General features: G+C 48.4%; 2 protein-coding genes across 3 annotated transcripts in view; both read left to right on the forward strand.

Moving 5' to 3' along the window:
- The window catches only part of TSPAN32 (tetraspanin 32), a 30,927-nt gene extending 28,226 nt beyond the window's left edge, over window positions 1-2,701 (forward strand). For both annotated transcript variants that reach the window (XM_082059553.1, XM_082059552.1), the window contains exon 8: window positions 772-2,701. In XM_082059553.1, the coding sequence (XP_081915679.1) occupies window positions 772-867 (96 nt within the window). In that variant the 3' untranslated portion in view covers window positions 868-2,701. The remainder of the gene's footprint in view (window positions 1-771) is intronic.
- An 8,401-nt stretch (window positions 2,702-11,102) lies between these two features.
- The window catches only part of CD81 (CD81 molecule), a 36,016-nt gene continuing 21,058 nt past the window's right edge, over window positions 11,103-26,060 (forward strand). The window contains exons 1-2 of the mRNA XM_082059506.1: window positions 11,103-11,261; window positions 23,379-23,493. Coding sequence (XP_081915632.1) covers window positions 11,196-11,261; window positions 23,379-23,493 — 181 coding nt within the window. The 5' untranslated portion in view covers window positions 11,103-11,195. The remainder of the gene's footprint in view (window positions 11,262-23,378; window positions 23,494-26,060) is intronic.

Genomic DNA, 26,060 nt, shown 5'->3' on the forward strand with positions numbered 1-26,060 from the left:
TGGCAGGGTGCAAAGGAAGTGCACGACGAGGGCTATAGCTGCTCTGATGTCACTGTCCCTTGGCCAACAATGCACACATGTCCCCACATCAAGCCACAGGCAAAGGCGCTTGCACGTTAAGACAGGCTCTTAGGAAAGAGCACATTGTTGCAGCCCTCGTTATCCTTCCCACAGTAGCCTTACCTTTGATATGTTGCCTGTGTAAATCCTGATTTGTGATACCAGGCAAAATATCCCAATACAGAGGAAGCATACTGTCCTCTGCATTCACTACCATGCAAATGCCTGGGGTGGGGTTTTGGTTTTGTTAGGGTTTTTTGTTTTGTTGGGTTTTTTTACTCCAAACAATACATGAGGTTTGGTTTGGTTTGGTTTGTTTTCTCCCTATGTTATTTCTGCAATAGGCTATTACGAGAGAGATATGTTTGTTCACATAGGGGAATGTTTTTGCGCCAGGAATTTGAAATCTGAATTTCCTGGTTTCATCTTGTTTCGTGGTATTTTTAGGACCGGGTTTGAGCTGTACTATGTTAATGCCAATCAGATGTTTTAACCACATGCTGTGGGTTTTTTTCTCCCATGTTGGAATTGGTGTTCACGGTTTTACTGAAAAACAGCTCTGTTTTAAGAAAAAAGTAACATCCTGATACGTAAATTCAGAAGTGCCAAGTAGACTAACAGGGAGCTTTTATGATTGCTTATTTGCACAGACGGAGCATCATGATCAGTTCAGCATTTAATTGTGTGCCCGTCTAATTTATTTCCTTTTAGGTTTATGGGATGATTCTCACTTCATTCCTCTGGTTTTCCATCCACTTCAGCAACAACCTGGACCGTAAAGGCAAATACATCCTGAGAGAAAGGTAGAAAGCCACTGCCTGGGCATCCCTACCAGGTAGAGCCAGCTCTTGGCACAGGAAGAAGTCTGAAGTCACCCACAAAGTCCCCTGGGAAGGTGTTGTGTGGGGGCAGACAGTACGTCACGCGTTTCCCCTTCCTGCACTACTGGCTGTCGTGCATTTCTGAGCTGGTTGGGGTGGACGATGCTCTGCGGAGGAGGAGTCCCACATCTTGCCAAAAATGGGCAAGGACTGAGACATGCACCTGGGCTCAGAGGGACAGAGCCCCTCACTAGGGGACACAGATGCTGTAGCTCTGTAAGCAGGACACAAACAGCCCCTTGGGGAAAAAGAAAAAAAAAATCAGAGAGAAAAGCCTACTAAAAATCGCAGCATTAAACCAAACTTCTCCTGCACTGTCATCTAAGTAGTTCCCCGTGACCCCCAAAGATGCCATGTTACTAGGAAGATGGCTTTAGATCACAGCCCAGGACCAATCTTGTGCTATCAGCAAGTACAAAGACACAAAGTGTGCCATTTCTGATGGGAAATGCGCTCTCCTAGTTTGGACACTCATAATGATTGACTTTGGGCATGTTTCTGATCATGCTTGAGTATGTAGGCATCCAATGACCATCGACTGTTTTTCCGCTGTTTTCAAATATTGACAGATTTATATAGCTTTTGATAGAGATCAGAAAAAAAGATCAGTGCATGAGCTTTTAAACAAATGACCAGCAGAAGGACATATCCCCTCTGTTACCCCTCCTTGCTAATGCAATACACTATTAATTTTTAATTCTTAGGATTTAGTGAACCTCCGAGGCCATGATACCACACTGATTTCATAGGAGCTTGTTCAACTTCCAGCCTTAGCTCTGTGTTTATCTAGCTTTACTAACCCACTGTGCTGCTGTGCAGCACAAAAGGACTTTGATATCACACATACACACAGGACTGAAGTTTAAATCTGTAAGAGAATAGGACTGATCTCCAGCCAAGTCAAACAATACAACATCCAACTACACGTCCTCTTTACATCACCTTATCAATAACAAACAGAAATCTAAAAAGCCTCAGTCAGCTGAAGAACTCCGCTCTCCATCTAGCTCAAACAACAGCTCCCTGGTGTGCTTTGCCCTCATTGCAAGGAGGCAGAGCAACTTCTGAGCTGAAACCCATCACTGCAACAGATTTAGCACCTGCTGTAATCTATATGGCTATGTGAAATGTCTGTTGAACCAGAACCAGCTCTTACCCTTCTCCATCATTGTGGCTTTTAGACGTGAAAAACAGTAAGTAGCAGCTGTTTATTAAGATGAACATGGAAACCCCCATACTGATGTTCAGGACTGGTCCTAGTACTCAGCTGTGGGCTTGCTTCATGTACAAGAACAGCAGTATAGCCTACAGCACCTTCCCTATCTTGGCTAGAATTTTAACATGGCTGCAAATATCTTGCATTGGAAAGAACTGTGTTGAGGAAGGGGAAAGCACTATTGCTCCCAGTCCCTCTCCCTTGGGACCAGTGGAGCTTCACCATTGACTTTGCTGGAAGCAGAATCAAATTCAGGCTGCTCCAAGTGTTACTCAAGCTACCTCCTGGCAGTCACCAACATGCTTCAGTCTTGCAGGGATTTAGTGGTGATATACACTTGCCAACATACCTGCTTTCTAGCAGTAGGGAAAAATTCATTTTTGTATATATATGTACTATAAAGTATATTGCTCTCTGGAGATAAACAATCTCCATTGTGAGCTCCAGCTGCTATTGTCCAGGTCACTGCTATTGTTATTCCTCAGGCCAGCTGGCAGCTCATGTGACTCATGGTTGCTTCAATAAATATGAATTCCTTGCAAAAGGCCATCATTCCTTCTCTTTTTCTGCCATGCATGAGGCTGCCTGCATTGCTTGGAGGTTTGTGTCATGGAAAGCCTGCAGTAATCCTTCATGTGCTGGGAAGAGATATTCCCTGGGCAGCTGGTGGTCACCTAGCCCAGCAGCACCCAAGAGGGAGAAGATGGTGTTGATCCTTTGGAGGAAAAGGAGCCACTCATCAGCCTCATCCTACCCTTGGCCAGCTGCTGGCAGAGCAGGCATGTACCTTGTGAGGAGTGATGCAAGCAGGGGCAGGAAAAAAAACTTGAGGACAATGTAAGCAATAAAGACCAGAGTGTTTACAGGAGGTAAATCTCTAGTGTTTCACTTTTTAAGCACTAGGTAGTTAAGTTTTGCCCACAGCTCTGTGTTGGCAGGACAACTGATAGTGTTCTACCATGTAAAAAAACATTGGAGACTGAGCAAATGAGTGGAGTGTATGTTATCAGTGTGGGTTACCTGGTTAAGCCTCATAAACTTTAAAGTCAGGTAGAAAAATCTCTGTTAAAGCCTCACCACCAGGACTGCTAAAGCTTTGGGTGCTCCTCCTTCCCAGGTCAATTTTTAATGGAAAGGATGATTAGAGACAGGAGTAGTATATATATGATAAAGAAACCTGAAAGTGTGTTATATCCCCCTCCCCCAGGTCTCATTTCCCTTGAACCCCTTGTGATCACGGCAACTTCACCAGAAGCAGCAGGTGCCTTTCCAGCACTGGCTGTGCAGGTGTGCATAGCTCCTGTTTTCACACCTCTGTAATGATTTCTGCTGTGAGGGTGGCAGGGATAAGAACATGACCTGCACCAAATAATCTCCCAAAGGGATAATACATCTGGAGAGTGGTAATTTCTTCTTCCCAATAAGCAGCAGATTGGAAACATTGTGCAATTTCTTGTCCCAGGGAGCCAGAAGGCCCTTCCTTCCTCTGATAGCCAACTGTGGGGTTAAGGTAGTTTTCTTTCTTTCAAAATACTCCAACAAACTATAATTAAAGAAAACAAACAATAAAAGCCAGACTTGTTCTGTATGTACGCACTGGCCATCTCATGATCTTTATTCCCGTTTCACCCACTGCTGGAGTTCCCCTGCAAGGAGCAGCAGCCTGAATGACCGGGTGGCAGAGTGATGCCCAGCCAGACACTGTCCTCTAGCAGGGCTCGTGCTGTGGGATCCTGCTGCCCGCAATGGCATCCTGCTGTCGTTTTCAAGAACAGGAAAGCAGATACCTCTGACTCCTCAAATTTTAGAAACCTGTTGCAAAAAAAGTGTAGTGTTACCTTTATGTTTGCAGTCGTAGAAATGGCAGTGCCCAGGATGGAAGCTGAGAGGTAGGTGTCTGTCATGAGGGGTTTTTTACACCCGTGCCAACAAAAAAATCCCTGTCCTGCAGTTTGCACTTACTAGTCTCTACTTTGCTGCTCGCTATGGGCAAATTACAGCTCTTGTGTAACCAGAGCAAAACCCCAGGAACATATTTGTAAGCGTTGCTGAGATTTACCTGGTGTTGAAAGAGCAAGAAAGAGATTTTGTTGGGATAAGAGCACAGAGCTGAATAGTAGGGATGCAAAGCTGGCAGCCAGGCTAGGAAACACCTGCAGAGCCAGCGAGCCTTCCCAGGGCTTGCAGAAGCGGAAGCTGGTTGTTATAAGCATATCAACACTCAAACTAGTAGGAAAGAAATCACTATTTATGTAGGAGGGAAAAAAAAATTAAGAGGGACCAAAGGTGCAAAGTTAAGTATTTAATTGTGAATTGGCTCCATTTTGTTGTCAATTAAGCTCCAACAATTATCTATTAGTTCCACTGAGGTCAACTGGGCAATTGCAGTTTGATCTCTCTATGGATATGAGTTAGCTTGTGAGTTATGCTTTTCCTTTGATTTTAGACAAACCCCAAGTCCCACCTGAAGACACAAGAAGTGGGAGCAGCCTGAGGCCAGGCGATTACCTACAGGGTTCAAGAGCATCAGCCAGTGGCAGTGACAAGAAGCCTTTTGTGCTGCTCTTCATCATTCGCTGCCCACGCACCACTTGGGTCCTGCCAGCAAGAGCATTAATTTCCCCCGAGGCCTTACGTGGGGCCCCGGCGTGCCCATGGGTTGTGTGACTACAGCTTGTTTATGAACTAGGGCAGAGTTACCAGCACCTGCTCCGATGGCAGCAGATACCACTGTTTCAATGTCCTGCTCATGCAGAATTGCAGGTGAGCAGGGTGCAGCTTTGCACAGCAGCCGAGGATGCTCAAGGTTTCTGCAGACTGGGTTCTTCAGTACCTGGGAAAAACCCGAGGAACTCAGACAAGTTGCAGAAAGCATAGGATAAGCAATTTACTGTTTCTCTAGAGGGATTCAGTTGTGAGGAGAGTGGGAATCTCAGCGTTGTGGTGTGCTGGCTTGGCTCCAAAATGTTTTGTTATTTCCTGCCCTGTTGACTGTGCGTCTGCCAGTTCCCACTGCCATCAAAACACAACTTCCTCATGCCACAGCCCCTTTGCTGTGCAACTCCGAGTCATGCTTGCAGCAAGATCCTGAAGGAGTGAGATACTGCTGACCAAGTCCTTCCAAAACCTTAGGAATTGGCAAAATCAGATAGATCTTTGCAGTGCTGGGGTGGTAAGGAACCTCCTGCCAAGGCAGAGCTGCATTTCTGAGCTGCAAACATATAAAATAGTTGATAGACATATTATTTTTAACCAGGTGCAGAAGCAAGCATTTGCAAAAGCAGCTGGCTATAATTCTCCTCTAGAAATGCAGTCAGAGGTGGTAGGTGCTCCATGCAGATCTCCACCAGCACGGCTGAAGGCGGGTAAGGTCTGAAGCTGCTTTGAATACACAATCAGATGACACACACCCTGCAATTTTCACATGAAGTGTCATTGCAGTTCTCTCTTTTAGTAAAATACTATACTGGGGTGAAAAGGATTTTTTTTCTTAACTGCATAATTCCTCTTCTGGGAGGCTGAGCAACCAGCAGCAAAGATCAACGTTGTCTGCTGGGAGCCATTACAGGGGTGGGACAGTGGAGGAGAGCGTGGAAGTGAAGAGATGAGAGTCTCAGAGACTGGTTTGGAAAAACACAGGCCATGCATGTTTTGCAGCTTTCAGCCATCGCTGCCAAACCCATGACCAGTCACAGGCCTGATGGTGAGGCTGCTCTGCTCCCCATCATGCCATCTCTCCCGCTCCCAGCATAAACCCAGTGCTGTCTTTAGTCATCTGGCATCTTGGGGGTCTGCCAAACAAGTCAATGCCTGGAGGCAAGCTACATATCTACCCCAACCAGGAAGATCGTGAGAAAAAAAAAAAAAAAAAAAATCTCTTTATCTGGAAGAGACACAAGGTGGTCACTCAACTTGCGAGGAATCAGCACATCTCGGGAGAAATGCTTTCAGCCAAGCCCTGAGATACCCACCCACAGCTAACACCCTCCTGTCTGCCAGATGCTATTCCCTTAGACTCCAGCAAGTGGAAAGGAAAGGTCCTTCTCAGCTTTTTTGCCAGGCAGATGCGTATCCCTGCATCGCCCTCCCTGGATTCGCTGGCAGCCGGCTAGCTGGGTTGTTTATGTTGTCCCACAGCAAAATCCCCCCTCTCTCCTCTTAGCATCACTAAGTGCTATTGTTTAACCCCCATGTGCACCAGCTTGCTTATGATCATGCTCGCTTTCTTTTTAGCCTCGTTACATCAGCAATAAGCTATTCCAGTCTTTATTCACTTACTAATGAATTATACATTGATTATACAATGGCAGCTCTCTGCATCAATGGGCTGGGCTCTTTCTCTCCCATATGGCATCTCGCAAAGCACAGCTAAACCCAGCTGTGGTTCGGCCCTCTCTGATGCTCTGAGAAAAATGAGTGTTCACTTTCTGGGCTGGTGAGCAGTGAAGAGGGAGTGCCTGTGTGGAGTGGGGAAACCCACTCAGGTTTGCCGTAGCTCCAGTGGGAGCTGATGCTGTTCTTCCCCACTACCCCCCTCTTCCTCCTCCTCCTTATATAACCTGACCCATCACCATAGATACATTGATATAAATATTTAAAGATGGCAGAGAGACAGACAGCACAGATGGGAACCATTTGTTGAGTTTATTAGAAACAGAAACTTCAGGCACAGCTACAGGTCTCTGCTTGCCACAACTCCCCTCTGAAGTCTGCAAGGCAAACATGACACTTTGGCTGAATTTGCAGAGCCAGGCACAGGGGTTTTCGGATGAGGAGGCACGAGCTGCTCCCATGGGGACAGTGAAAAACTGTCCTCTTAGACACATGATTGAGATTCTTAGTATTAGTTTAAATTACTCAAAATGAAAGCACTGGCTGGCTCTCCAGGTGTGCAGACTGGTGTGTCCTAGGGTGATGGAGCTTCACCTTCCCACTGCCATAGGCCAGTTCTTGCCCTGCAGGTTGCCCTTGCTTAGGTCCCTGCCTTGAAAAACAGTATTGCGTGGTGTTGGCTGCCTAGGAAGTTACTCTTCTGTGTTCTGGGACTACTAGTCTCCTGCAGGATGGATTTCTGACCTTCTTTTCATGCACCTCCAAAATGCCCTATTTAAAGATTTTTGGTGATGCTGCTGTTGTTTTTTTGTTTTGGTTTGGTTTTTTAATATCATCACAAGTACATTGGAAATCCAGCCTATTTCTGTCATATTTGCCACAGAAAATAGGAAGCGGTGGTTAAAAGCTAAATAAGACCTCACCTGCAAAATTATATGCATTTTATTACTACAATTTGTCCATCATTTTTGCACTGGCTGTGAGGAGGTCAGGGTGATTGCCACACAAATTCAAGCCGTGCAGCCACAGTACCACGTCAGTGGCCATCCCGTGGTCCTCAGTAGACAAGAGACGCCCATCTACTCCCCCAAATCACCCAGAGCCTGGGTGTTGAGTGTGTAGAGCCTACCTTGGTGCTAATTTTTTCACACTCTGGGTGCCAGCTCTCCAGGCACAAGTACCAGGTAGGAGGATGTGGGTCAGTTCTCTACCCTCATCCGCCTCCATCGCTTTTTAAAAAACACAAGGGTTTTTTAAGGTGGAGATACTGGAAGGCTGGTGGGCATCTCCCTGGGAGAAGCAGGCTGGAAGCCGTGGGAACTGGGTGCTGCTGGTAGGGGCTGCTCGCTGACTCTGGGGCTGGGAGGCAGCTCCAGTCGCATCTGCTCTAACGGACCCTGGTGACTCATACCCGTAGATGTCAGTGACGCCAGAAACCACAAGCATGATACTGACTTTTATAAACAGGTCCACAAGAAAAGAAACAACCAAGCCCTTTTCAAAGAAGAAACGACCCCAAGCCCAGCAGACAGAGGAAAAACACTGCATGTGCCTCCCCTCTCTGCTGCTTTGCTCTGCCTGCAAACCCAATTGCCAAAGCAAATTCAAATGGCAGCTCCAGGGCAGGGGTGTGGTATTTGGGGTATTTTCTTTTTTCTTTTTCTTTTTTTTTTTTTTTTTTTTTACTTTTTTCTTTCAGTGATGCAAGGCTTGAGACTACATCACAGACCTGCCTGCAGCTGGCTGCTCTGTAAACGACTATGCCCTAGCAGGATGCACTGCTGAGCACTCCAACCAAGCCTGTCTTCTAAAGAGGGAAGTCATCAGCCCTATTCATAGTGCTTACACTTGATACCGGCATGTGACACCGATACACAGACTGAATTTGTGCAAATTAGTTTTACTTATTTATACAGCAGCATTTTATAAAGAGCTGATAAAGCCACTGAGAGTCTTTGAAATGCAGCTCTGATATTTTATGGACTGTACAGCAAGAAGTACAGCATGACAAATGAATATACAACATCTGAAATCATATGTAATCTTGGGAAACAGTATAAGTTATCTTGACACTGTGCCACAGTGGTGTGTTTTTTTTTTTTCTTTCTCTACAATAAGGTCAAATTTTCCAGTTGAGCTGCTTTAAAAAAAAAAAAAAAAAAAAGGGCAAAGCTTAATATCCTTTTCCACTTCCAAGTTTTGGAGAGGACTTTGTTGGTACAGCGAGATGGGTGAACTGAATTTAGACCCAGTAGGCTTTAATCTGTAACTGGGAGCTTCTTGATGTAGGAGACAGTGGGGCTGTGTTCCTGCTCCCCCTGCCAGAGCCCTGTACCTGAGCCCTGGGCAGCACATGCTCCAACACAGCCTGAAAGAGGGTCCCAGAAATGGGACTGTGTTGGCTCCAAGCCAGATTGTTTGCTAATACAATTTTTGGAGGGTAAGAAAACGTTTTATTTCTCATTTTCCATTTTGCTTCACTTTTCAACATAAAAGAAAATTTAAAAGGCAGAAAGAAAAGAAAATCTAGAGAAATCTAGAGTGACCAAAAAAAAAAAGAAAAAAAGAAAAAGGCAATCCTGAGCTCCTTAGAAGCAGTTTCAATGCCAACTTTGTGGCCGTGATTGCAGCTGGGACTGCCTGCTCTTCAGTGCACGAAAGTTGATTTCAGAGTAATTTTCCCTCCTAGCTGGTGCTCAAGACCTTATCAGACCAGTTTGCAGCTGGTTCCTTCCTCTCCCTCACACAGACTCACCAAGCGGCACCTCTGAGAATTTTTCTGGAAGGAGCCACAGAAGCGCACAAGCGGCTTCTTGGTTCATGTAGCCTCCTACCTTCAACCTCTTCATTTGTCTGGGGGGAGGGTACTTTTGTTTTAATATCTATAGTTGGAAAGGATGAAGGTGCAGAAAAAAAAGATGTTGTGGGATGCCATGAGGTAGTAAGTGAGCAGCTTTAGGATCCTGCCATTAACCTCTGGATTGATGAGCAGGAGCCACACAGGATTACGGTTATTGCTGTAACCAGATGGGTCATACTGATAATTTGGGATGGCAGTTACATGCATAAATAGTCTCATAAACCTCTGACTTCATTGGTAAGGCTGGATGAATGAATGTGGCTTAGAGACAAAGGGTTTATGCATCCATGGCAAGCCCTCAATCAGGGACGTACTCAGCATAAGTAATTGAGGAACAGGGCCAACTTCTATTCATCTCCTGTCCCTGCTGCTGCAGAATGTTGTGGGCTGTTACTAAGGGGCAAAGAAGGGTCTGATTAAAATGCCAGAGCCCTGGACCAACTCATCCCTGAGTGCAATGGGGTGATTTTGAACCAAGATGACTCATTTTCAGCATAAATGTGTAGGAAATGTGTGCTAAGGTAACAGCTAATTCCTGCTTACGGAATGCATGGCAGGGAAGACTCCATCAAGAGTAAAAATGTCTGGCTCAGAAGCTGTTCCCAGAACCGGTTTCACTGGAGGGAAGTGCCCGGGCAGAAGAGGGCAGGTTTCCATATGTGACACTGCAGGCAGGTGCTCAGTTCATATTTAGCACAGAGAGGTTCCGACCTTGGCTGGCACTGCCGGCCGCTGATTTTACCAGAAGCCCTCTTATGCTCTGATTATGTGACCTACTATCTTGCCCCTAGAAGAAGTGAATGAGCTTGCTGGAAGCATAACACGAAGTGAAAGCAATTTATATTTCTAGGGAGGAGCAAGTGGGCTAAAGTGGGTTTTGCCTAAACAACTGGGAAATTTCATCATGCTTTTGCGGAGCTTTTTTTTTTTACTAAAATTTAACCAAACTTTCTGAGCCATCATGTGAGACTTACTTGAACTGCTGACATGTGTCTCTCAAATCTCTTTGGCTGGCAGCCCTGAAGACCCCCAGATGCTCATGTGACCCAGTAACCAAGGGAAAACATCCTAAGTGGTTCTACTGAACTTGATGCAATAGCTTGCAGTAATAAAGACACAAGCTTAGGCAAAAAGTGTTCAGCAGATCAGAGCTTAGGATAAAATAGGAGGGGGAAATGCATTACAAAATGCTTCTCTGAATTTCAGACTGTGAGTTTTACTGTAAAAATCCTTTCCTCTTTTTTTGCAGTAGGAGGGGGTTCGCATGGACGCAACCTTAAACTTTTGTATACAGAAATAAATATCCTGCTGCACCCTACACCCATTCACAGCAGTTTCTCTCCTGCCCCGGGCTGCCTTGTGAGGTTTAGGGGATGGCGATGAGGTTTAAGTGATGGTGGTCAGATTTAGGAGATGGTAGTGCTACAGTCCCCCCAAACCCCCTGCCCCATAGCTGGCTCTTGCATGTGGGAAAAAGCACACACAAAACCAACCAACCAACCAAAAAGCAACCAAGGAGGGGGAAAGAAAAAAAGGGGGGGGAAGGTAAAAGGAAAAAAGGGAGGAAAAGGAAAAAATAAAAATAAAAAAAGGAGAGAAAAAAAAAAAAGGGCAAAGGTCCCCAGGTTGCGGGAAGGGCTGAGTGAGGTGCGCTGTGCGCCGACCCCCCGAGCCCGGAGAGGGTGCCGTGGGCGGGGCAGTGGCCTCGTGGGGCGGTGCGTTGTCCGCCGGGGGCGGGGCATTGGGGGCGGGGGCGGGGCTGGCCATCGCCGCCCGCACCACCGCCCCAGCCCGGCCGCAGAGATTGAGCGGAGCCGCAGCTGCCTCCCGCCTCGCCCGCGCCGCCATGGGGGTGGAAGGCTGTACCAAGTGCATCAAATACCTCCTCTTCGTCTTCAACTTTATCTTCTGGGTGAGCCGCGGGGCACTGCAGGGGCGGGGGGTTGGGGGGAGGCTGAGCCACCCCAGCGCTTTCAGTAAGGGGGCTTCAATATGGCTCGCCTGCCTCTGCCCGGTTTTACCCTCTTTCCCCCCCACCTTCGCCCAGTATTAAGGCTTGTTTCCTGCGATATGCCTTAGAGGCTGGTTTGTTGGTTTTTGGTTTGGCTTTTTTTTTTTTTTTTTTTGGGGGGGGGGGCGGGGAGAGCTGTCTGTTTATCCTTTACGTTTTTTTTTTTAATACGTGTATATGTTTATTGATTTGCACGTGCATATCTATTTATATCTCTTTTTATATAGATATACATAGGGAAATACGTTTATATGCATTCTCTGTGAGCGGATGGGTGGAAGGTGCTTTGCTCCCGCGGGGGGGGCAGAGCTGGGGTGGGGCGGGGGGTGCCGCAGCGAGTCGGGGTCCCCTTTGGGGGCTGCCGCTCCCCAACGGGAGCTGTGGGTCTGCGCTGGGGCAAGCGGCGGTTCTCAGCCGGCTGGGGAAGGAAGGACAGAGGGAGGGAGGGAGGGATGCTGCCAGGCGGGGGGAAGGAGAGGCGCTGGCCCAGCCGTTTGCTGCAGAGGAGCAGGAGAGGAGGCGTTGTTCAAAAAATATGGGCGATTTGGGCAGGTTTCACCCTCTCCGCTCCAGGAGTTGGTGGGAAGCAGACAGGGCTCCACAGCCCTGGCACCGTGGCAGGAGCTGGCCTCAGTGCCCACATTTGGGTTGTGCCCAAGCTGGGGACTGCTGTCTCCACCACCTGGGAAGTTATTTTAGGATGAAAATTTTACCCAGGCTGGAGAGGTTGCCTTTCCTGAGAAAGTTTCTCATGAAATAATCTATCCAGACATGCGGCTAATTTAGCAAAAAGCGACGTATCCCAGTTTCCCTGCAAACCGGGTTTGTCCTGGTTAGGAGCACTCTCCGGCAGCAAAGGGCTGGCATGGCAAGAAAGGCTCTCGCCCTGCTCCTGTGCCCAGGAGCAACGAAATGTGCCCAAGCAGGCTGCTTTCTGCCTTTTTTTTTTTTTTTTTTTTAAATAGGCTATTTTCCATTCCCCAAAATGATGTTTTTCTCCTAAGCAAGCCCAGCCCCACCTTGTGGAGGCAAGGTGCCGCTTGCTAAGTGCAGGCTGTGTGGTCAGGATGGGCCCCTTGTCTGACACCCTGTTCTGTTGACAAGGAGTTTGGTGTTTTTCTTCATGTTTACTTGCACCAGTGAATGCAGTGAGGAGGGTGGGGAGGGTAGCGATGCCTTCCAGAGCAAACCTTCCCTACTCTGCCTGGCTGGAGCCTCCGCCTGCCACCTTCTCCCTGGGGGTGCGCAGTGAAGCCCTTGAGGGGGTCTCCCCTCCTGGGAGGCGTAGGGTTGACAGCTGAGTGGGAGTGAGCGCTGTCAGATCCAGCATAATTTCAGGCCTTTTCGCCTTGTTTTTGGGTATAACATGGACCAAGGGGGAGATGACGAGCTCTGACGAAAGTGGTGTTAATTGATACCTGATGCGTTGCCAGCTGCAAGATGAATGCAGGACAGTCCTGTTTTTTTTTTTTTTTTAACCTCTTCCTCCACCCTTAAAATGGCAGGATGGAGGTGGGTAGGCTTTTCTCTGAAGTGTTGTTCCTTCCGAGTTATCACGCTTATCCCGGGGCTTTTTCTTCCCTTCTGGTCCTAATTTCCTGCCATTCTTGTCGCTGAAGCTGCCGGGTGTGGATGGGAGGGAGGAAGGGTCTCCTGGGTGGCAGGAAGGATGCAGGGGGCTCTGCAGAGCTGCCTCTCCAGAGCAAGCTCGCTCACTCGCCCCAGTGTGTGTTTGCAAAACAGCTTATCTTTTAAAAGCGGGCATTTTGCTTCCAAGAGGACTAGCCAAGCCATTCAATTTCCCTGTTAGGACTTCTAGTGCCTTGCCCTACACCTCAGAGGGAGCCTGATGCCCGTTCCCTGTGAGCATTGGGGAAAGGTGTTCCAGCTTCTCCCAAGGAGAGGTGCCTGGGAGCTGCGACCCTGCAGCTCCCCAAAACACCTCTCAGTGCTGAGGTTCCCTGCACTTGGTCACCTCAGACCACCTTTGGTGCAGATGGGGAACCTGGGCTCTGTTAGAATTAGCAATGCTTTCTTGCAAGGCTGGCCAGCTGAAGGGTGTTTGAACACCAGGTCTGATGGTTTTCATGTCCTTTTGTGTTGTTTTTTTAAACTAGTCAAGGGGAATTTTAGGTTTACCACCATGTGAACATGGTTAGCAGCCAACCTTGCATCCCCGGCCGAGGAGTGTTGCCTTGGTTGCCACCAAAGCTCAAAGGTTCTTTTTACGGGGTGGCATTTGAAAGCTGGACATGGTGCTGAGCACCCTTGCTGCAGGGTGCCTGTGTTGGGACTCCAGCTCTGACCCCAAAGAGGTGTGAGTTGGGGCACTCCCAGACCTGTGCTTCTGCCAGCTGATAAGCATTCAGGGGCTGCTGACCTCCTTGTGCTCGTTTGCTCATTATTTGCTTATCGTTTGTCTTGAGCCCAGCTGAGGTAGGGTGCTGTTGCTGAAAACAAGCAGGAGGCAGAGTCCAAAGTTTGGCAGGCTCTGCATCTTGCCTCTAGCACCTGAGAGGAAGAAAGGAAGCAATTCTTAGTCTTAACGATGTTAACAATTAAGAAAGAAACTTTGATAACTTTTTGAAGTAGCTCTGCTGTCCTGCTGGAGTATAAATAAACTGACACCCCTCCAGCTTCCCCCCCTTCCTTCCCCTGGCAGAGCAGGGGGAGTTTCACAAAGCTGCTGTGTTGAAGAGGAAAAGGCAGCCCCGTTGCCAGCTCCCTGGGATGCCTCGGCAGCTCTGACTGCCCGAGATGTTTCAATCTGATTTTATTTTTGGGGTTGTTTTTTCTTTGTGAATGCACTTTTGAAGAAGATGCCAGGGTTATGTGCTCAGTCCAGGGTGGCTCTTGAGGAGGGAGCAGTGGCTGCTACACAGGCCATGTGTACAAATGGGTGCCCATTCTGGGAGACAAGGGGTCCCTGTGTGTTTCACAGCAGCATCCACTGACCAGAGTGGTGGAGGAGGCCATGGGCAGCACCTGGGGACCTCACCTGCTTAGCAAAACACAGGGCTGGTAAGACAAATGCTTTTCTGTGCTGCAAACTTGCCCTGAAACCCTGGCATGGTTGGTGGCAAGGGGATGCTCTGCTGCCCTGCCATGCAAGAGGGAGCGTTGGCGGTACCATTACCGGTGTGATGGGCAGTCCCAGCTCACCCTAAAGCAGCTGGGCTGGGCACATGGTGGGATGGAGCTGCTTCTCCATCCCATTCTTGGTAGACAGCTGGACTTTGACTGCTCTCCTGAGTTATCTGAATCTGATAGCAGAGGGTTGAACTGACCACCTCTGCAAAGAGTCCCTGGAGAGACCAAAGGAAGTCCAAGAGCTATTTTAAAATGTAATTAAACGTAACTGAGGAGAAATTGGCTTGCTCGAAGAAGGATCGCTCAGCTTATTAGCTAATACACCCCATGGCAGCCTTCCAGGTCTAGAGCACCGCTGAGTGCCCTACCAGAGCGGTTTCTAATTAAAAGGAAGATCTTGCTCCTAATGCCATTTTCCAGGCACCATTCAACTGTTTTCTCTTGCTTGTGTTGAGGGCATGTGGTGCATTTGGGGTGCAAAGGGGAAGAAAGGCAAGAACCAAGGGAAGTTGGAAGTGAAAGTCTGTCTTGACAATGGCGTTTGGAAGGGTGAAGGAGATGAGTATATTTTTGTGCAATGCTGGAAAATCTGTTGGCTGTCCCCTGGAGTCCACAAAGTCTACAAAATATTTGGCTTTGGTGATTAGAGGTGATAGTGGGTGGTGGTGGCAGCTGTCTGTGGTGGTCCCATGGTGAGAACTCTGCTGAGTGGCTCCTCACTCTCCTGATGTGACAAGGAGCTCAGCTGGGTACTGCTGTTCACAGGTGTAAATGGAGAGTGGAAGAGCTAGTGGATCACATGGCGTGCAGCTCTGAAGCATGGGTTTGAAATAACTCCCTGGACTCACAAAGCAGCTTGCATTTTGTTCTGGTCGCAGGCTGGTGCGGAACACTGGTTAAATGCTGTTAGTGACAGCAGGTAGCAAGCTGCTCTGCTGCGGAGCGCAGCGTTTGGTTTGGGTATTGGTCTCTCTGGGAATCGCAAAGTCCTGTGAGCAGCGAGGAGGTGGCACTGGCCCAGCATCTTCTACCACCAACTTTGGGTTTGATATCTTGGAAAAGTGTCCAGGAAAGCGTATATCCACGTGTCTGACCCAGCAGCTATTTAATGCTTGTCTTTTAAGGGCAAGGGAGGGGTTTTCTTAGTAAGCACAGTAGCTGAGTCCAAGTTTTCCTGCCGATGGCTCTCTGAGATGTGTTTCTAGGCTCTCTGTCAAGTGAACACATTCCTGCCATCACCTACAAAACCTCTTCTGAAACCTGTATGTGCAGAAGGCTATTTAAGCAGGTCTTTTGAAGAGATGGGGGCCCTGCCCTATGAGGGTACCAGATTTCAGGTGATGGGCTGGGCTGCAATCACAAGGAGGGAGCATCACTGGTGGCTGGAGCGGGGATTGATCTGTTTTCCTAAGGTTATTCTTCTATCAACATCTGCAGTGCTTATCTCCTGCAAGAGTATTAACCCACGTACAGTGCCTTGAAACATATTTTCTTCCTGTACTGAGCAGTGTTTTTCATGCATGGGGCCAAATTAATTTTAAAGCAATATCTGAAATTGTTTTCCTCTCTGCTGAGGATGATTAAACCCTGCTGGTAGATGTCAATGTTCTATCTGCAGCGGGGATCGGGCTGTGGTGGGTGGGGAGCAACTTGAGGGCTCAGTGCTCCCCATCGAAGGACCCCACTCCTGGATTTTGGTGTGGGATTCCTGCTCTCTTCCCATCCATCAAGCTTTATTTGGCCTCTGGCATGCTGCTTCTCTGGGAGTGTTCCTCTGGAGCTTGTTTTGAAAAGCCCTGCAGTGTTGTGGGGCTGGTAACTATAGGCACCAGTGGACAATTTCACCTCAGCCAGCAGCTCTATTAATAGCGGCTGCTGGGAGCAAGCAGAGACTGCTGGCTGCCTCCTCTGTCTACCGGCAGAGCACAGGGCTCCTCGCAAACACCATCTGCAGCACTTGGTAGTCCTTGCCTGCAAACTTTCAGCCTGACCTTTGGTGGCCATCGAGTGTGATCATCATGGAGAGACCTTGCCTGCAGTTTCCAAGAACAGTCCTATCTGTCTCTGTGAGTGCCTGTGCCAAGCTCGGTGAAGAAGCTTTTATGTTGTGTGACTGTCAAAGTGCAACTACATTGTCTGATTTAAGTCATGTTCTCTGATTACAGCCCCCAAAAAGTCTTGTGGGGGTCTGTCCTGGTTTTGTTAAAAACCAAGTTTCTCTTTTAGTGAATTTGCCTGCCAGCTAAAGCTTTCATATTACCTGCATTTTCCTGGAAAACCAGATACATATTTTGGTAAACATAGCAATGGAATGCAAAGTTATTGATAAGGACAGATTCACATGTCACAAGAGGGGCAACAAGAAACAGGTGACCAAGGAACTGATCAACTGAGTATAACATCCCATTCATGTGAATACTTCATATAAAAGTGGGAGATCACAAGGATCTCGTCCCTTTTGTTTATGGCCGACACTAGGAGAGGACCTTGCTAGTCATCCCTGTGAACTGAGGCCTAGTGACAGACTGAATCCAGCTCCAGTTGGCTGCGGAGTCCAGTCCAGGACTTCGGGTGCCGGCTCTGCAGTTGCTGGGACTTTCAAGATTGGTTTTGTATAGTCTGTATTATTTCCTCTATTCTTATTAGTAGCATTAGTAAAACATTTTTAAATTTTCCAACTCTCTTTTCTCTGTCCTTCTTTCCCTCCCAATCGCCTGTCCTTAGTGGGAAGGGGGGAGAGGGAGGGGCTAAAGGGGAAAGCAGGGAGAGAGGAGGTTAACAATACATCTGCCAGGGTTTTATTGTCACCCCGCAATCAAAACCCTCAACAGGGTCCTGATGTGTTGATGCTCTAGGGCATCCCACAGTCTGCCACAACAAGCAGCATGGGGCTGTTCTGTAATGCTTCTCATCTAAAAATTTTAATTGAATTTTTGGTGTGAAGTCCCACCTTTGTGACATGAAGACGATTGTAGCATCAAACCAAAGTTCCTTGGTTCATGGGCTTCTGTTCAACTCTCAGCCACCTGCTGCACCTTTCAGCACTTCTGCAGGGCGCATCATTTTGCAGTAGGAAAGAAATTCAACTTCTGCTTTCCAGGAAGTGAGGTGCAGGGTGCAGGCAGGATCGGTGCTGCCTCTATGTGTGTACCTGCCACCAGTGGTCCTGTGCTCATCTCCTTGCCCACCTCCATCCTCAAGGTGGTAGTGCAGAACCTGAAAGGTCCTAACACACATCTTGCAAGGGCTTGTATTGCCCTTCCAAAGGTAATTTCCATCAAGTTATGAATCTCTAGTTCCTTTTTTCTCCACTCACACTACATGTGGCAGCAAAATATTTCATTATTTACGCTGTACATATTGGAGAATAGGATATCCACTATTCCATACAGAGATCCACAAATGACCTGGGAGCAAAAGATTCAATGCCAAATTAGCAATTTGTTCCTGGTTGTGCAAGGAGCTTCTTGTGTGGCAAGTTGCTTCAGCCTTGGCAAGCCATTTCATCCTTCTTTGCCTCAGGTCCCCACACCTAAAAGGAAGAGGATTCAGTTTTACCGCATCTTGGCTGCTTTGCAGGTTGTGCTGGAGAGGAGCCATGGGGAGCCCTTGGCTGGGCTTCCTGAGTGGGGTCTGAGTGCCACCCCCTCAAAGGGCTCAGCTTCCAGGTGGTGTAAGGGAAACTGCAAGCCTGTGCAGTGTGAAAACCTGTCTCTAATCATCTACCTGAGTCATAAAACAGCTAAAATCCATTAAACTTTCTTGGCAGCATCCTGCTTCTTGTTCGTAACTGTGGTATTTCACAGGCATCGTGGCGCAGGCTCCACCAGCGGCGTTTTTGCAGCAAGGCAGGAGCTCCCCTCGGCTCCTGTGGGGTGGGAAGCAGCATCCTGGCGGCAGCGCCGGCTGTGGGAAGCGGCGCTGCTAAAAATACAGCATTGTGAAACCTCTGGCACCTCCACTTCCCTCCGCCGCCGGCTTGAGCTGCAGGATGTCTGCTTCACTTTGACATGGCCGGCAAGCCCCTCTATAGCCAGGGCTTCTTCCTCTTCTTCCTCCTCCCTGCCAGGAAACCTATTTCAGAGAAGGAAGCAGGAGGAAAAGGGCTGGGGGCCGCAGAAGGGACAGGGGATGATGCACGTCCTGGCATACGTGAGTGTCTGGGGAGCAGCAGGCAAAGGTGGGGGTAGCTCAGTTACGGGGTGCATTAAAAGGGGGAAGGAGGCCATTCCTCGCAGCCGTAAATCATGGAAATTTCTTTTGGAAGGTAGGAGTGACTAAGCTGGGAAAGATGGGGTTGTTCCCTTGCCCCACAGCTGGATCTGGGAAATTTTAGGCTGAATGGCATATCATTTGGTGAGGCTCAATCCAGAAAGGAGCCCCACTGTGCATGGTGAATGGGGCAGGAAACTGGGGCTGCACACCTGCCTTCATTGTGATGCTCAGAAGGTGATACCATCCTGTGAGTACCACCACATCACTTCCCGGGGGCTGGGAGGCTGCCTTTTCCCTCCTCTAGGCAGCATCCAACCGGGGCTTCCTCCTGCCCTGCCGAGCAAGAGCGGCGTCCCTGTGCAAAGCAAGCCTTGAACAGGCAGGATCCAGCTGGAAATTCTGTCTGTCTGTGGAAGAAGCAATAAATCTCTGGAAGCTGGAAAATAGTGGTAAAGAGGAAATGTTGGAGCCTGCCGCGCCACCTCTGCTGTGCTCGGGGCACAATCTGCAGGGTCAGCCCCATCCCAGACAGCACTAGCAATGCAATGGGGATCCTGTGCTTGGGACTGGGTACCCCTCGAGACTCATGGTGGATTTGTGAAGGGGTGAGGAAGGTGGAGAAGGTGTTATTTTCATTGAGGGGTTGTTTCTGTTTGAGGGTTATGTCTGTGGGATTTTATTATTTCTTTTTCATTTAAAGGAAGGCATAAAAAAGTGCATGTAGGACAAGGCAGCAGAATGAGAACTTAAAACACTCCAGAGCAGAGGAAAGTGCAAGGCTCTAAAAGTGGCAGAGAAAGTTAGTAGCACTTAAAATGCTGGAAAATAATCCAGGTGCTCCAAGTTGGAGCCCGAGCAGTTGCTTCTTCCAGCAGCATCCACCTCTGCAAGTGCCTTTGTGCCAGCTGGGGAGGTCGGCTTGTGGAAAGCAGATCTACGAGTGTAGTGCTGGCATTGCTGATACTGCAGCTTTTAGGTTATTTCTTGCATTAAAGTAGTCCCCCAAAATTTAAATGCAGAGTTGTGCTGGGCACCTGGGGAATATCTGCAATGCGTGGCGGCCTCAGCCTGTGAGACATTGCTGTTTGACTAGCTGGGCAAGCACATAGCAATGGGGTAACCTGCATGAGATCAGACACGTACAAGGGAATTAAAAAAAAAAATATATATATAGATATATATTTAATGTATGAGGATGCACAGCCTGGAGACCAGTGTGACGCTGCCATTGGTGGTTGGAGCTCTTCTGGCTCTTGTGTTGGCAAACAGCAGCAGCTGTAGGATGGGGAGAGAAGAAAATACCAAGCTTATATCTGGAACAAGTTGTTGTGTTAAAAATGAGATTATCCCAAGGAAGGTGCAGTGGAAGGCAGTGTTACTGTGGCAAGCTGATGAGGTTGTCTCCCTCTTGTCGTCTTTGGTTTGGGAAGAAAGATGCCTTAATTACGTTCTGCGCTTCTTGGTGTTGGAAGGATATACAATTTTCATGGAAAAAGTTACTCATTGTAGCCTAAACCCTGTTTTCATTAGTATCTGAACGTTGCTTTCTCTTAAGAAATCCAGCTGCCGTTGGATTAAAACTTCCATTTGGAAGTCCTCCATGCTCTATTAAAAAAGCAAACGGAGTCAGGCAGTTGAGGGAGGGACGTGGGGTGTTCCTGGGTACATTGGAGCTGAAACTGGGAACACCTCGAGATGGTTCAGCTGGCTGCAGTAGGCAGATCTCACTGATGGGCTGGGTTTGATGTGTCAGAAGAGGCTGTATCCCATCAGCTGATGCTCCCAAAGAAGTAAGAAATATTTTGAGGCTAGCCTGCAGCCTGCTTTCAGTCCTGTGTTGGGCGTTTTAGGGCAGGTTTGATTGGAAAGCAGCTGCTGCTGCTCCTCACACTGGTGTTGCCCCAGCTTCGCCATGGGTGGCTGTGGGTGCCAGGATGGGCACTGCTGGGTGCGGAGGGCAGCGTGCTGGGGCAGAGCAACGTTTCCTTGAGAGAAAACTAAACCAAAAAGGGCTACAGCCTTTTCTTCACCTCTCACAGGCAGCACAGAAACGCAGATCTTCCTTGGGATCTCTTCTCCCCTCAGAGCCACTGAGAGACCTTTACTTTAAGAGGTGCACTGATTAATCTGGGGACATTCCCCTTCTCCTGAGAGGATAAACACGGGCTCTGTTATGCCCTCAGACAATGAGCGAGCTGTGCCAGGCTGGATTTGGGTAACTTTCTGTGAAGCCACAAGCTGCCTTATTTGGAGCTGAATTTGAGCACGGACCAGCTTTCGTGACTTTTCTTCATAGCCAGTGTTTGGAGAACCTCAGGCTCTCCCAAGTGCAAGAGACATCAGGGACTGTGCCAGCAAGGAAGTTGCATTGGTTGCTGTGGGAGAAGTGTTAAAAGCTGATTATTTTGGTAGCAAATTGAGGAAAGGCAGGTAAAATCTTCTCTCCCTCACCAGGGAGCTGGGGAGGATTTTCTCTCTCCAGTAAGTGGAAAAACCTCAAGGCCAGTTTGCCCTATGAGTCTTGCACAAATTTTGTGGTTTTGCCCCAGCTTCAGTGGAACCTCTGTGAAAATCTCTTGGCTGGGATTTGCAGAAATGAGCAAGGAGGAAAACCACCAGCTGACCTCCCGAGGGGCAAAGCTGGGCTCCTGCTGACAGCCTGTCTTGCAGATCCCAGTCCTTGTGTGTTCACCAGGCCTCTGCTGTGCTTGCACAACTGTAGACTTTACACTTTTACTGAACAAACTCTCTTTTTTCAATGTGACCTTGCTGGTGCCTCTTATATCTGGAGCTGACCTGACTTGGACCCTTTTGAAAAAAATAGTTTTTCTACTTCTGTACTCTTTGGCAGTTATCTTCCTCTTTTTAAGATGAGTGGCTTCAAGGATTTAGAACACTCAAAATTAAATTGGCATTTGAACACATACTTCCATCCTTTTGTAGAAGTGATATTGAATTCTTAAGTGTTTTTTTCACATGTATATTTCTTTCTTTGCCCTGTCCCTCTTGTTTTAAATGGAAGGGGAGGTGTCATGGAGAACGTATTGAGTTCTGCTGGAAATGCTCTGGTGGAGCTCCTCTCGGTGACGCCTTCTCCACTACAGTGTCCCCCATCTGCTCCCATCCTCCATTGCCATTCCCCGCCCCTCCCTGGAAGAGAAAGCATTGAGGAAGTCAGCCATAAAACTTCCCATTACTTGGACATAAATATTCCAGTGGTAAGATGGGTTGATGCTCTGTAGGCAGAACATTTCCTCCTGTGTTTGAAGCCTGTTTTTGTCCTTGCCCTGGGGTCTCTGTCACGCGTGTCTGCAAGCACACACATGTGTGTGCAAGTGTCTGGTCTTCTGCTGGATGACAGCACGGGCAAGGCAGCAGTTTCAGCCTCATCAGCTCACAGAGCTGCTTGGCCCTATTGAGCATCTTCATGGTAGCCTCTAAAAGCAGCATTGCTGTGCCTTGGCCTGAACTGAGACTTTGCTCTGCTTCAATCCCTGTGTTAGGACGTTAAGGAAAACCGTATGTGCAGGAGGAGTGGGAGGGCATGGTCCCAGCTCACAGCCCACCCACAGGGACCTGTGTTATGGTTTCTCTTTTTCTATTGTGTTACGAAATTAAACGGGCAGTGAAACAAGCAGTGGAAGCGATGGCTGCAGGGGTTCCCATGCTCATGGGACACCTTGGAAGTGTGTCTGAGGTTCTCCAAGACACACTTGATATTCCTCCAAGTGATGCTGCAAGGGCAGCTGGTGTGAATCCCTGTCAGTTCCCTCCTGATGGGAGACATCCCTGAGACCCATGGTGAGGGAGTAATGGGATATAACACAAAGATGCTGCTGCAGACATTACCAAGTCCCACTGAATGTAGTTTCTTAGTCATCTGTGTGCTCCTATACACTGTGCTAAATGTCAAGATGTGGACATCGTGAAGAGTGTGTTTGGGAGGGGTTGGAGGAATTTTGGATCCCCTGCAGGTGGGTACAGCACCAGTTCAAAGCCACGTCTCTGCCTTTGCTCTGCATTACTAGCAGTTTTTACTGCTTTTTGGCATTGTGTTGGTTGAACAAGTCTCCAAGGCAGAGCAGCTTTTGAGGGTGTAGAGAGCTCTGTCCCATTAGGTCTGCTCAGACTGGAAGTCTGACCCTGCATGGGAAGTAATGTGGCTGTGAGACTGGGGCAGAGGGAAAAACTGATGGTTCCCCACTTTCTGAGCCACAGTCTCCCCATCCTTCCTACCCACTTCTCAGCAGATCAAATAAAACCCAAAAGTCTGTTTGTACATCAGAGACATGAAACAGGGTGCTAACAGCCTGTTGGGAAAAGGGAATAAATGGGCCTGATCCTAACTTGAAAAGCTCTCCTAAAAACCTCAGTTGCACATCTCATGCTTCTTGGGTAATGCTGAGCCTTCCATTTTAATAGAGTAATGAAATAACTCTTAGGAAAGAAATCACCTGCAGGAACTGGAAAGGGCTTTGCACATCCCCAGAACGAGGAGGCTTCTCATAAAGCAGGGAAGATTGTGTGGCTTATGTGGCATAGGGCGCAGAGCTGGGATGGCGGCTAGGAAGGATGTTCTTGTACATGAAAGGAATAAATAAGAATGTGCAGAAAGACGAAAAGCAAGCCTTCTGTTCCCACCTGAAAATGCAGCTCTGGGTCTGGCATGGCTGGATCAGTGGATGACGGTGCTTCCCTCTGCTTTCTCCCCAGCTGGCCGGAGGCATCATCCTGGGAGTGGCCCTGTGGCTCCGGCATGACTCGCAGACCACGAATATCCTGTACCTGCAGCTGGGGGACAAGCAGGCCCCCAACACCTTCTATGTTGGTAAGTAGGTCTGGGGATGCTGGCATCGCTGCATGGGCATCATGCCCCAGGGTATGCTGCAGTGTGCCCAAAAACAGGGCAGAAAGCTCTGGGTGAGCAGCAAGGAAGGTAGACTAAAAATAGTTCCTGCTCCCCCCATACTCCCCAAAATATCCCCTGCTGTGCCAATCAAAGTGTTCACTAAATGTTGGCTATGACCCAAGCACAGAAACCAAAGCCATGGTGGCTAAAAGCACAAAAAGACATGTTATGACATAGTGAGCTTTCTCCAATGCAGCCTCCCCCAGAGCACGTTTGGGAAGAGCGGGGAGACTTCTTGGAAGCCTGTCTCATTTCCTATCCAAAGGGACGTAAAAGTAGCCGACGGAGCGGCTGGCGGTGGAAAGTGAAGCTCAGCAAGCTCGTGACTCATGTTCTCCAGGAGGGGCATGTGGAGCCTCTGTGTGTTACGGCTAAGCTTAGCACGATTTTTCAAATTTGATGGCATGCTGGCGTGGTAGAAGATGAATATCCCTATTTTTGCCCTGTTCTCTCATGATACCTTAGAGACAAGGGGGAACAGCTTGCAGGAGGGGCTGCCTGCCAGGCAGGGGCTGGCTTGGAGTGGAAGCTGCCACAGCTGGGGCAAGGACCCGTCTGATCCCATGTCCTGTTCTCCCCAATAGCTGAAATTACCTTCTGGAAAGGGTCTTCCTTTGGTTTTCTCTGCTTACCCATGAAATGGCATGTTTGAGCCCTTTCCCTGACTGTGCCTGGTTACAGTAGATGCTCCTGCTGTAAACTGTGGTGTGTTTTCCTCTCTTGCTGTCCCTCCCGCTCCTGCCTCGCACTGAGAGCTGTATTTACAGCATTTCTCCCTTGTAGACTTCAATTTTAAAAAGAGAAAAAGCAACTGTTAAGAAGTTAAACCCTCTCCTTTTTGGGAAATAGCCCAAACATCTCCTTCCTTCTGTAAGCCAGCAACTGATGCCTCCCTAGTTAACACATTACTCCCAGAACCAGGGGGACCTGGAGTGTTGGTGTTGAGTCCTCCCTTCCTGCCTGTTGGGCATCTTTTGCTTTTCCACCCCTTTTTGTTTTATCTTTGTCTTTGGCCTCTGCTATTTAGAAGTCAATGGGGAACGGACTGTGGGTCACACCACCGTGCTGGCTTTCTGACACCCGTGAGCGGCCCATGATTTGAGGCTGACTGTCTTTTTAAAGTTATATTCAGCAACAGATCAGCCTGGATTCCTTCTGGCAGCTGTAATTTCCATGCAATAATAACAGCAGAGCATTTATTTCAGCTGCTGCCTCTCCCAGCCAGCCCTCTGGACCCTGAAGGCTGGGATTTCTTTTTGCCTTTTTTTTTTTTTCCTTCCCTTTTTCCCTCCACCCCACAACTGATACTCCCTCCTTTTTCTCCTCTGGCATCCAACATACATATGAACATGATGTTCCTGCTTCGGGAGCAGGAACCTCTCTGGGGTTGGCCTCCAGAGCTGTTGCTTTTTTTGTTGTTTTCTTTTCCCCTTGCAAACCACTTTCTGGTGTTTGGCATGGTGTGCTGGTCCTGGGATCCATCAGGAGGCTTCTAAAGCCTGGCCAGGCTTCACCGCGGTGCTGCAGGACAGGGGAAGGAATAGAAACTGTCAGAGGAGGAAAACTTGCACCATGGAGCTTGTACTGAGTGAGGAGGGGGAGTGGGAAAGCAGCACTTTGGTGTCTCCTGGTTTCTCTCTGTGTCCTTTCCCCTGCCCTAAATTTGGATCTGTTTTGTTAAAGGCTACTTTCCCACGATGTTTGTGTGTTGCAGGAGAGGAAGAACAATTAACACAGCCAGTTGGTGTGTGGGATTTGACGGCAATGGGGAAGTGGGAGAAGGAGGATGTGGGGAGCAGAGCAGCTCCTGGGGTACCAGGCATGATGCTTATCTGCTGCAGGAGCAGGAGAAGGGGAGCAGTCCTTGCTCTCAGCTTCCCCTGCACCCAAAGGCTGCTGGCAGCCACTCTTGCAGCCCCCGTGGGCACAGGCAGCTGTTCCCTGCTTGCCTGTCCAGCCCAGGAGGAGGGAAATCCTGGGGTTGGGGTTTCCCACAAGCGGTACCCTGTGGCACTTTAGCACTGTGTCCAACAAGTTGTCTTGTGGGCTGGCTTGGGAGGTTATTAAACGAGCTCTTCTTCACGGGCTTTTCCTCAACGTGGCTCACAAACCATCTGATCCCCTGACCACTTGTTGCAGTCTTGGCTTTTAGCATTTCCATTTTGGCTGTGGACACACCGCTCCAGCAAATTACAAACTAACTGCTTCAGCGCTGTAAAGACTAGCCAGTACCAGGGATGAGGATAGCTGATGCACCATAGTTTCATGCTTTCTTCACTATAAAGGAAAATACTTGCTTTTCATCTGAGCTAGGCTTATGGTCTAATATGCATTTATTTGCTTTATCTGTAGTTGAAAACCTAAAATCCTTCTTGCCCTTGTCTAATACTGCGTCTCAAGTGCTCTGTGTGTCTGGAGGCTGGGCGAGGTGTTGATAGCAGGTCAGAAAACATCCTTCAAGATAGCTAGAGGCATTGATAAGTTGA

This window comes from Streptopelia decaocto (assembly GCF_964273445.1).
Source record: "Streptopelia decaocto genome assembly, chromosome: 7".
NCBI lineage: Eukaryota > Metazoa > Chordata > Aves > Columbiformes > Columbidae > Streptopelia > Streptopelia decaocto.